Here is a 12,530-nt window from a genome sequence, read left to right on the forward strand (position 1 = left end):
TATTTTGTTGCTGCTTTTTGACGTGCTGAATAACAGTGCATCTTTGTTTCGTGTTGTGAGTGCATTCGCATTATACCACTCGTATTATATTTTACAGCACATATTGTAGGGAGTAAAAGCTGCTCATTTATATTTGGTTAAGGCAGTTTTCAAAGTTTAAATATTAACTCGCAGTGTGTGTTGTTGGTAACATATTTCCAGCATTCCAGTTCAAGAGTTAACGAACTTAAGTAAACAAAATAAATTCACCACTTCATGCTCAGCGTATATTAAGAGAGAGAGAGAGAGAGAGAGAGAGAGAGGGAGAGCACGTAAATTGGAAATGATGTTCATGGTTGCGAACTTTTAAATTTCAAAAAGCATAAAAACTTAAAAAACGGCGTCTTTTGATAAAAACAACTTTATCAAACATTTTCTAAACAGTTTACAGTTAAAAAAATTAAAAAAAAGCATGCATGTAACGTGCAAATCATATATTTCCATAAGAAAAACAGAAGCAAAAGTATAACAGAAGCCATACCCTGATTTTTAAAGTCAGTGCAATGCGTTAAACTCGAATATTTAATTTACAGAATTTACCTTTATTATAGGAAGGGTTATAACAATGAAACCTTTAATCCTTCCTTTGTCTTTAGACAGATTACAGTTGTCAGGTTGTAAGCCATTTTTATTTTGAATATTTGGTCACTGTACTTATATTCTCATAATAAAATAAATACTAATATTAATCCATAGTTCCAATATTTTTTCGACTTATTTTTGTGAGCAAAAGCAACCAACTTCATTTGTATTTGTTTGAAGCTGCTTTCAAAATTTAAATGTCTACTCGCTCTGTGCTTTTGAAACTTCCAGCTTTTCATTCGACGGTTAACGAACTTTTTACTTAATAAACTCACCACCGTAATTGCACGAGCGAGAGCGCATGACACGAAAACCTAGCGATTGTCCAAAGCTACTATGAGTAAATATAAGATTATCCGTTATGAGTTCTGGTAAATATATTATACAAATATATAAATGTTATGTTTTTTTTTGCTGAAAAATATTTGAACTTCAAACATTAATTTCCAAATGCCTATAAGTATTGAAAATTGAGGATATTTTTACTTTGCTAGAATTCGAAATTTCCTCAATTGCTACAATTCATGTAATACAACAGTAGATATTAAATTTTGGAAATCTTTTAACAAGGGTGCTTCGCTGCCTGAAAATTTCGGGGTTAATATTTTTTGCAAAAAATTTTAAACGTAGGCGAAAATCAAACTTACAGGCGAAATTTCTAGAACTGATGACAGCAACAATAAATAATCGCTTTCGCTTAGTAATTTTTGGATCAAAACTCGTAATTTATTCTCTTCACTTATTTTGAAGACTTTTAGGATCTGAAATATAGCATTTAATCACATAGGCACAGCGAGAACAATGCCATCACATTAACTTATTAAAAAATTATCGTTTAAAAAAATATAAATATGTCACAAGCTCTGAAAAGTATGAGTACTCAACAAAGAATCTTTCCTATACTGATTTTAGGTGGATTTTGATATAAATAATTTTCCCAAATATTTCGCAAAAGTATTGTCCAGTAAATGCCCTGAAGTTAGACCATTAATTATTGTGTTCTTACAAATCTTAATCCTGAAATATGTAAAATGTAAAAAACAGAGTTTTCAACGTTCTAATTTCGATCTAATTTCGAAAAAGGCTCTCGTTTCCGCATCATCAATAAATATAATTGAACTGCTAAAATTCAGGCCCACTTCAAACTCTGCTTTCAATGCCATAACCATTTAACTTAAAATTTTCAATAATATATAGATATATTCATTTTTATAATGGTCTTTCCTAATAATTTGGAGTGGTTGATAGGGCGCATTGAGCAATTGCAGCCTGCTTTTAAAATTGCTTTTTAAGTATGTTTTAAAAAGTATATATTTTTTCGATCATACACACATTACAGATTATATTTTGTATACTTTAAAAATTCGCATTTCCTTAATTTCTATTTACATGACACATAAACTCTGCTGTTTTGGATTAAATACAAAAAAATAAATAAATAACAAAATTTCTAAGTTTTTCCAAGCATAAAACTGAAGAAAGTATATACCCCACCTAGCAGCGTGGACCCGAACCCAACCGCCGCAAACCGCATAACTAGATTATCGTGTTCTTTATCCAGAACTCCTTGATCATGTCTGAACCCTTCTCCGCGATCATTATCACCGGTGCATTTGTATTAGCGCTCACCAACTTGGGCATAATACTCGCGTCTATCACACGCAGGCCGCGTATGCCATACACACGTAATTGCGGATCGACCACCGCTTCGGGATCCCAATAGGGACCCATTTTGCATGTGCCCACCGGATGATAGATCGTCACGGTGTAATGACGTATCATACACTCCCAGTAGGGATCGGTGAACATCTGCAGATGCTGACAGCCAGGCCATTTGATAGATGAGATGCGTGAGCCGAAGCGTTGCATAGCTTTCGTGCGAGAAAGCGCTACAGCGATCTTGGCGCCCTCAATCAGTGTCTTTGTATCGAGTTCGTCACTTAAATAGTTCGGGTAAATATACGGATAATCGAATGGATTATTGCTGCGCAACTTAATCGAGCCAATACTGCGAGGACGCAACAACATCGGTATTATGCTCCAGGCATCGCGATTGTTAATCTTCTCGAATACTGCTCGATAGAAGGCATCTGTAAGTCCATGTGCTTTTCGCAACTGAGAACCGCCATCTGAATTCGTAGAACCGGAAACAAAATGAAATTCAATATCGGGCCAATCCAGCGAAGTATTCGCATATTTTGTATTCACGAAAGCGAGTCCCTCAACGCCGCCAAGTATTGTGAGTGGACCTTGTCCGAAAACAGCGTACTGCAGCACTGTCGACATGGAGTGGAAGCGACTCTCCACAATAGAAACCGGTTGATTAACCAGAAACGTGAGACCGCCTAAGCCAATGTGATCTTGCATATTCTCGCCAACGTTGAGCTCTTTGATAACCGGTATACGATGTTTAGCTAGCTCTTTGCGCGGTCCAATTCCGGATAACATCAATAATTGTGGCGAATTGACCGAGCCACCCGAGAGAATGACCTCTTTTGTCGCGCGTATACGATATATGCGTTGATTCTTTACAAATTCAACACCGAAAGCCAATTTCGTCACTGGGTCGATCATTATACGTGTAACATGCGAGTGCATAGATATGTGCAGATTAGGACGCAAACGAGCCGGCCGCAGAAAAGCTTTCGCGCTGCTGCAGCGACTACCACGTCGCGTTGTGCCTTGCGCGATCATAAACCCAGCTTGTTTCTCGCCATTCAGATCGCGGTTATCGTAGCCCATTTCAACTCCCGCTTCAACGAAGCTTGCCGCTAACGGTGTGTGATAAGGCGCCTCACCGACTGTCAGATAGCCGCCAGTGGAGTGATAAGGTGTACTGGATAAATATGGGTTTGTGTTATCCTCAGATTTTTTGAAATAGTACAAAGCATCGCGATAACCCCAACCCGGATTGCCGGCGGCCTCCCAATTATCATAGTCGATTTTACTGCCGCGTAAATACAACATATAGTTTAGCACACTTGAGCCGCCGAGCACCTTACCGCGTGGCCAGTTACAACGTCCATTGTTCATGGCTTTAAAAGAAAAGCTATGTCATTACTTCTATAGAAAACAAAAAGTTATATTCACACGCTCACCCAAACAGAATTTGCCTGACGGTTCCGTCTTATATTTCCAATCCATTTTGCTCAACTGTAGATAGCCCGCCATGAGTGGCACATCCGATATTTCAGTCTCATCGCCGCCAGCCTCCAACAACAGTACATTCCAATTTTCCACCTCTGTCAGTCGATTAGCCACAACTGCACCCGCTGAGCCCGCCCCTATCACTATAAAATCATATCGTTCCAATATGTCATCGGTGGACAAATCTTCTGCCCGAGATTCTGGATCCATAATCTCTTCGTACTGAAAGTAGGCAATAGCGGCCACCAACATCGGTATAAACCAGCTATTGCTGGTAGCGGCTGTCACTGCGCCACCTATCGCCGTGGCTGCGCCCACAATTGCGCTCATTTTAGGGGAATTAGAAGAAAACTACTTTTTTAATGTAAATTATACTTCCCAAGAGCATCGACGAAGTTAACTGCAAAAAGTAAAAGCAAAATTAAATGAAAATGCATAAATGTCATAGTTTTAATGAAGACTGGAACATTATGAAGAAATTAATTTTCTTATTAAAATGCACTTTGTAAACTTACTAAATTCAGAAGTGCGTCCTCACTACATATTTATGCTTTATATATTTCATCGTCTATAACTTCAATAACGCCTTTATAATGTGCCATTTTTATCTCTATAACGCAAGGTTTATCAATCTTCTATTCTATAATACTGGTTTCATGAATAGCTTCTGCAAGCTCGAAAAATAGATATTTAGATAAGCTTTGGGTACAATGGTATACAGAGAAACGAAATTTCTGAAGATATTGCAAAAAGTGCCATTCGGTGGCTACTGAGTCAGTATAAGAAAAACATAAGTCATAACGCAATGAAGTTTCTGAAAGGAACGAACGGGTCAGGGTGAGTTGGAATGCCTTAAGGACATGTAGGATCGCCCAGATGATGTGTAAGAAAAACACGCATGATTTTTACTTTTTAGTCATACGAACTCGAAAGTACTGCAGAACTTCTATTATTATTGACCGGTCACACAAAGTAGAGGCATCACGTGCAAACCGGTAATGATGATCACATGATGATCTTCAGAATGTGCAGGATGCTGGGCATGGAAGAGATACTGTAATACCTCCTATGATTTCGTCTAGCTTTACCTAGAAGTCCTCTTAGATATCTAGGAACTACTCGGCTCGACGGATTAAATGAAGTAACAAAATTACATGTCTAATCATCATATCAATATAATTTCAATAGATTTATGATCACTCACTACAATATATAGTGGGATTATTATTATGTTTCTACATTGACTTAACCACCCAACTAGTTCAAATATATTGCGTGTGTGTGTCTTAGCATACCTGTAAAAAAATTAAAGGTTGCGAGTAACAATAAGAAAAGTGCTGCTATGGTCGCATAATTTAATCGATTAAAATTGTTTGATAATAATCACGTGCAGTACGTGTATTTGTTTTAACCCTTAAAAGAAAAGCTGCTTCTTTATATATGTATAATAAAGGGTGATCCATTTCCCTACTTTTTTATTTTAAAGAAACACAGAAACTTCAAACTTAATGATGAATATTTATTATAATTCGAAAGAACATTTTTTTACATTTATTTTTTGAAGATTATCTCTTCCAAATGTTGATCGCGCCTAAGTCTCAGGTGGTCCATCCGTGGAGTCCGATTTTAGATGACTCCTTCTAACATTTCGACTCGTAACTGGAGAATGACAGGCTTGAATCGAAGCAGGACCTTAGATTTCACATATCCCCACAGGCAAAAGTTTGACGGTGTGATATCACACGATCTTGATGACCAATCGACCGGCCCAAAACATGAAATTATCTGCCCACCAAAGTGTTCGATCAAAAAATGTATTTACGGATGCGAGTTCTGGGAAGTGGCGCCGTCTTGTGGAAATCAAATCTTGCCGTGATCACGAGCTTCAATTCCAGACATCAAATAGTCGGTTATCATGGCGCGATAGCGGTCTCATTTGTCGATTACGTTCTCACTGGCATCAACGTGGTTTTTTCTGAATGAAATGGCAGATATTAAATCTCTTCACGTTGCTCTTCGTCCTAAATACGGCAATTTTGCTTGCTCGCATACCCATTGCGCCAAAAATGGGCCTTATTGCTGAATAAAATTTGGCTCGAAAACTTTGAATCTTTTTGGAACTTAGAGAGCCCATGGTGTGGCGAGATGTCACTTAGAAAGATAGAATGGCTTCAGTTCTTGTATTAACTGTATTCTATGCACTTTGAATTTAAGATCTCGGCGTAAAATGCGCCAAGTCATTTCATACGTCAGTCGAAGTTGGTTTTCGTGTACATCCTCAGCTACGGCTGCTATATTTTCTTCACTGCGTGCTGGACGTCATCTATTCGGTCGAATATTATCCAATAATAAATGCTGGGTCTCCAGATTGTGATAGGTTTGCGAATAGTACGCTCACTGTTGACCATAAGTTTTCAGTCGTCAATTTTCGTAATAAAATTGAACTAGTATTTGTAAACGTTATTCAGGCATAAGTCAATATAAAACTCAAATATTTTATGACAAATTAACACGACTCACGCGCGTTCTGTCAAAAACAAAAACGCTACTGAAATATGAACCACTGCTTGGATCAAACATCAGAAAAGCGAAAGAATTATAGTTTGAAATATACTTGCTTCGTTATTTCAAATTTTAAACCGAAGCGTTGAATCGAAAAATGTATTGTCAAGACTGAATAAAAAGTGGGCTAGCTCCAAAGAGCATTCTGACTTTTTTGTTTTTTTTTTTACTTTCTATAATTAAAGACATTCGAAATTCATGAGAATATCAAAAGAATGTGGTTGTTCTACTACTACCAATTTCAGATACTTTGTTGGATTTGTTATGGTCATAGAAAATGTATACCTAAATTATTAGTTAACGCAGTAAGGTTGGACAACACACTACCGAATTGCTTTGTGAATTTTAAATACATACATTCAATACGTACATATATACAATCAAATTTCGTAATAGTTCCTGATACATGTACACGACTACACACCTGCACAAAGAAATTTACTGCGAGTCAGATATCAAGTGCAGCTTTAATTTCTTTCGATTTCATTTGCCAATTGCAGCTCCACGAATTTGCATTTAACGGTCCGATCAATACGAAAAATTGTATTAAAGTCCAAAAATATAAGTTTATACATATACATACATATATGTAATCAAAAGTCAAATTTTGAAAAACACCGCATTGAAATCGAAATGCGAAGGTTTGCCTGCAATATCGGCGCTTCGGCCACCTTGCCAAGACCCGTCGGTTAATTGCTATGCGCATAGTGTCCGCGATGACTGCGTGCTCCCAAAATGCTTCCGCGAAGACGGCAAATATATATTATATTAGTATTAGTACAATATATTTGTGCATACAGATATAATTATACTCGAAAAGGAGGCCGACATAAAATTTGGCAAGTAGAAAATGGGTAAAAATGCTTCTGTAGGGTATAGCATGTAGGTATAGCTATTTGGGTGTTTTATTTATACCTATTAAAACACGTAAATGTGTTTGTAACACTCTTTTTGTGTCATGTTGCAGGTGTTTAATTAATAAAATAATTTGATTTAGAAATACAGTGCAATACAGCTGCGCCTGGATGTGCAATTAAGTTTCTTCTCCTTTATACCCTGACCATTGTACATTAAGTTTGTCATAAGGTTTCTAATACTAAGAAGGAAACGTTGTAGATATACATAAATGAACATTGAGACGAGCTCAGTTGATTTAGCTATATCTGACTGTTCGTCCGTCCGTCTGTATGCATGTACGCGAACAAGTCCCCGAGTTTCTGAGATATCGATTTAAAATTTTGCATAGTTTTTTCTCCTCGAAGAGCTACCTGGAACCACCGAAATCGAACCACTATAGCAATCTAAAACTTACCGATCCGTTAGATCTACGATATTCCCAAGACAGCCGGTTCTACGTACCGGAATTGACTCGGATTTTATCCGACCAAGGACTGTTTTTTCGGCGATCTAATCCCGTTAAAAAAAATCTGCGACATAAAAACAAGTCATAACGCAATGAAATTGCCGAAAGGAACGAACGGGTCAGGGCAAGATCGAATGCCTTAAGGGCAGGATCGCCCAGATGGTATGTAAGAAAAACACGCATGATTTTTACTTTTTACTCATACGATCTCGAAAGTACTGCAGAACTTCTATTATTATTGGCCAGTCACACAAAGTAGAGGCATCACGTGCGAGCCGGTAAGCCGGTAATGATGATTTCTTCAGAGTGTGCAGGAAGTTGGGCATAGGAGAGTTGCTGAAACACCTCCTATGGTTTTGTCTAGCTTTATCTAGAAGTCCTTTTAGATATCTAGGAACTCTCGGCTCAACGGATTAAATGAAGTAACAAAATTAGATATCCAATCATCATATCTCTGACAGCACAGCCCTTGGGCAGATAAAATCAGGGCCAATTCATCACATCTAACAAACCGCTCACCATAATCCGACCCCGTCGAAATAGCACAGGATGACCTCGATGACTTAACTCATCGCGATGTCTTCAAGGTATCAGGCTTATATTATTTCGTGAGACAATATTACAATCCGAAGAAATTGTTAAGATCCGACCTCTTTAACAACATTGTTTAAGGTAGTAGTATGGTAACTTGGGTTCAAAAAATCGAAATTTTTTTGCTTAATTTCAAAGTACAAGGTCTTGAGAATATACTGTGAAAATTTCAGGCAGAAATTCGAAATATTTCGGGAGTTATAACGAGTTTCCTAGACGCCTCAGAGTTCTCTCCTTCTCGAGTTGTTGAACTTTTAACGCGTTTTTTTTTTTCAAAACATTGTTTTTCTGGTCGGCCCGGGTCCTAACTATTTTTCTACTGAACCGATTGCTTTTTTAACAGGCTATTCTACACACTCATAGTTCTCGTCGGTACTAACGAGAATTTTTTTCACCCCTAACTTTTTATTTTACAACCCTTTCTTTGCTAAAATAAAAAGACTTTTCTTTCAAAGTCCGCCATTTTGTTTTTTACCCATAAAACTTAGTAGTTCCGACCAGAATGACATGTCTATAGATTACGAATAAGCAAGAATATTTGATTTCAGATTTTTTTTTGTTTTTTTTTTTTTTTTGAGGTTCCAACTTCGAGGGGCAATAATAATAGTTATAAAGTATTTAATTTTTTTAAATAATTTTATTTATATTTTCAATATGTAAATATTTAAGATAATTCCTTTTTATTTTCCTATAAAAAAAACCACCCTCCAAAGTAGTCATGAAAATAGGCATAAGTCACCAGACCATCTTAGCTATTTAAGAGACACCATCCTGAACTTCTACGCGTTGCCAACCAACGGCCACCACATAAGAGCTCTTTCAAAAGTATTTTATTTATTGCTTCTAATTTTTTCGAATTGCAGATTGCAATTTGACAGGCACAATTTATGGAGCATAAAGTAAAATGAACTTCATTACGTGAAAATACTAGAAACCTTCAATTTGCCACTAATGAGAACTTCAAATATTTCAATCTATCACTTCCAAATTTTTGTATTAAACCAGAAATAAAACTTTAACCGCAATAGTTTCTAAGATATCCACTAGATATAGACCAGGGATATTCAGCCTCTAGTTCATTTAACTCTCCTCGACTCTACACAGCATGTATTACCCGCTACTGGTTCAACAAAGACCTAATTTTCATATGCGTGATATTCATAAGGAAAGCTGCTAGTGTTGGCGTTAACCCCGACTATCAGTTAGTCACTTTGAATAACTGGCTTTGGATATTGGTTAGAAATATAGTTTTGGATGAAAGATCGAAATCGTTGTAAATTATTTGAATATTTTTGTCGATTGATAAATATATTTCGTAAGAAGCAAAATATTTCCAAATTCCCGTCGTACTTTCTATGAGCGTAGTAAGGCTTGACATATCATCCACTTTTTCAGCAACTTCAGTTTCATATAAACCCGTAAACCTAACTTTGTTCAGTTTTGGGCGTGTTTTTTTTTTAATAGTCCACCATTCTCCATCTGACACATCTTATAACGTAAAAGTGTAAAAGTGTAAATGTATGTACGAGTGTGTAAAGTTTCACTTTTCAATAGTGTCTCAAAGGAAGTAGTTGAAGACAAAAACAGTAAATATGGAACGCAGAAGTGTATGAAAAGTCAACAAAAAATGTTAAGCGCAAATAAAGTTGAAACCACACAATGATAAATAACTGAAAATGGGTTAATTATATGCAAATAAATAGCGTGCCAAAAATACCTTGCTTAAAAGAGTCAAATCAAAGTAAAGCATTAACAACCAATTGGTAAAACGTAGGAACTTAGTAGCTTTGAACCGAAATGTTATACGAAAACAAGAAAAAACAACTACACAAATAAAGACCATACAAGAACTTGATTTTGATCATTCGTCCGATCAGAAATATTTCCTCAGTACTTTTAGCGCTGTCTTTGTCATTAATACAAGAACTTGATTTTGATAGCTCAATTTATATGGCAGTTATATGCTGCTGTACTTGTTCGATATCTGTGGTTCCGAAGAATGACCATAGCATCTCTTTAGGGGAAAAGAACGTGTACAAAATTTCAGAGCAATATGCCAAAAACTGAGGGACTGATTCGCGTATATAAAAACAGACGGACACACGTACATGGCTAAATCAACTAAGGTTATAATTATACATACATATGTGAGCATAAATGCATTTTTTTTTATCAAGATTTTTACAACTATAATTAATTAATTTTGCATAAACAGACATATTTTTTTCTTAAACCGACAAAATTATGCGTGTTAAAATAAAATTTTACCGCAATCATAATTATGTAATTAACAGTAATACTTCCGTTTATCTGGCGGACAATGCACCCAAACAAATGATGCATAAAGATTTGTTACATTATACTTGCTCTCGCACATACCACATGCACAGATAAACGTGTATATGGACAAAAATTAGGGGTATGACTTTTAAATTTAAAAAATAATAAAATATGGAAAAGTAAGAATGCTTACTTGTTTGGAAGAATTTATATTAAAAAAATATAAATATATACAAATATTACACATTTTATACATATAATCCATATAATACAATCTATAAATCTAAACTAATTATATACATATGTACGAGTATGCACGTAAATATGTATATATACTGATAATATATAATATCAACAAAACAAAAATAAGTTATATTACATTATTCAAGCTGAATATAAAATAAGGTTGAAAAACATGAAAATGCATCCTGTTTTCAGCTCATCTCAAATAAGTATATTTCTTGCTTTGCAATATGAAAATTTACTTATTGCAAAATTAAAATAAAAATGTCTAAAAGTAATTTGGTATAATATAAACTAGTTGCACTAATATAGTTTTGTTTCGATTTAGAGTACAAGGTAGTTTTTTTATTATCAAATTTATCTTCAAACGATTACCAGGTGTCATAAATGGGTATTCTTTTCGAAGAACCTGAACATACGAAAGAATATTCGTGTAAAATTAGTTTTTGTTTAAAATGTTTTCTTCTGTCTTTACAATTAGCGATATAAAATGGCATATTTTTATTTAATCATTAAACCAGTATGTACGCATACAATGCAGTTATGTGGTACGGCAATTAGATCCAACATTGAAATCCTACAAAGATATCAATCTAAGACTTTAAGAAGCACCGTCAACGCTCCTTGGTATATGAGCAACTTTCTACTAATGAACAGTACTGTACAACAGTATGGCTGTTACATGCTAAAAAAAAAATATTATAATATATCGAAAAATAAAATATTTTGTGTGAACCCTGTGTTTTTAGTAAAAACACCTCGACTTGACAGCACATACAATCGAAATGAAATAAAAACGTACTTATAATTATTAACAAATTAGTTACTCTTATTATTATAATAAGCACACAACATAGTAAAGCTTTCAAACATATGTAATCGGAACATTATAATAGGAAAGGTTCAAAACTTCGATAATAATTTGCCAAAACTTTAAAATGTAATCTGTAAGAAGAAGCATACGCGCGTTCCCCACCTCTACGATCAGAGCCGTTTTAGCCGAAGCAGGCCTACCGAACATCCAGCAAAGAACTAAATATAATACCATAATGCTTCTACCTAGGATTCTCCATAATACGAACAAAACCTTTTTCAACATCCACGAGACGTCTACAACTAGTATGAATGCATCGAACAAACAGTCCAACCTCATGCAATGCATAGCCCTGATCAATGACCTCAATCTAATATCCACACCCGAATTACTCGTCGAGCCTGACCATCCACAATGGTTGACTCCCAAACATTCCTTTATGAACACTCTGTCAAAGCACCAGAAACTAGAAACCAGCTCCAACGAATTTTTTCTGCTCTTCAATTCTGCTCTTCAAATAGGCTATTGAGTCCTATAAACCAGAATGGAAACCCATATATGTAGATTTTATTTATTATATTTATTCATTTCAAATGTTCACATAGAATAACTTATTTTAATATATTTGAATTCAGTTTGTTCACATATAACAACTTATTTTAATTGATTAACTTATCGGGCCGACGCCGCTGGTCTGCCCTGCCTGACTTCTTCAGAACTACTGTGCATTGTATAAACCTACAAGTAACCAATCCTTCATTTTTCACTAACACACTGCAAAAATCCACTACAAATTAGGCACTTGGTTCGGGTTGCCCCCAAATATTCTGCTACTAATTAGACACTTGGTACGGGTTGTCCCCAAATATTCTACTACTAAAACGTTCAAATGCCTCAAATCTGCTATAG

General features: G+C 35.6%; 2 protein-coding genes across 6 annotated transcripts in view; one reads left to right on the forward strand and one right to left on the reverse strand.

Annotated features, from left to right (window-relative positions):
- The window catches only part of LOC108968019 (flotillin-2), a 402,447-nt gene that overhangs the window by 324,313 nt on the left and 65,604 nt on the right, over positions 1–12,530 (forward strand). The gene's annotated exons all lie outside the window — the stretch shown is intronic.
- LOC108968010 (glucose dehydrogenase [FAD, quinone]) overlaps positions 1,278–12,530 on the reverse strand; it is a 17,099-nt gene continuing 5,846 nt past the window's right edge. For 3 of the 4 annotated variants that reach the window (XM_018931727.1, XM_018931726.1, XM_018931725.1), the window contains exons 2-3: positions 3,720–4,168; positions 2,158–3,656 (exon numbers count right to left, since the gene is read on the reverse strand). In XM_018931727.1, coding sequence (XP_018787272.1) covers positions 2,158–3,656; positions 3,720–4,098 — 1,878 coding nt within the window. In that variant the 5' untranslated portion in view covers positions 4,099–4,168. Of the gene's footprint in view, positions 3,657–3,719; positions 4,169–12,530 lie in introns of those variants that run through there. The other variant, XM_018931728.1, reaches the window with a different exon arrangement.

This window comes from Bactrocera latifrons, unplaced genomic scaffold (assembly GCF_001853355.1).
Source record: "Bactrocera latifrons isolate USDA-ARS-PBARC rearing strain unplaced genomic scaffold, ASM185335v1 scaffold_20, whole genome shotgun sequence".
Lineage (NCBI taxonomy): Eukaryota > Metazoa > Arthropoda > Insecta > Diptera > Tephritidae > Bactrocera > Bactrocera latifrons.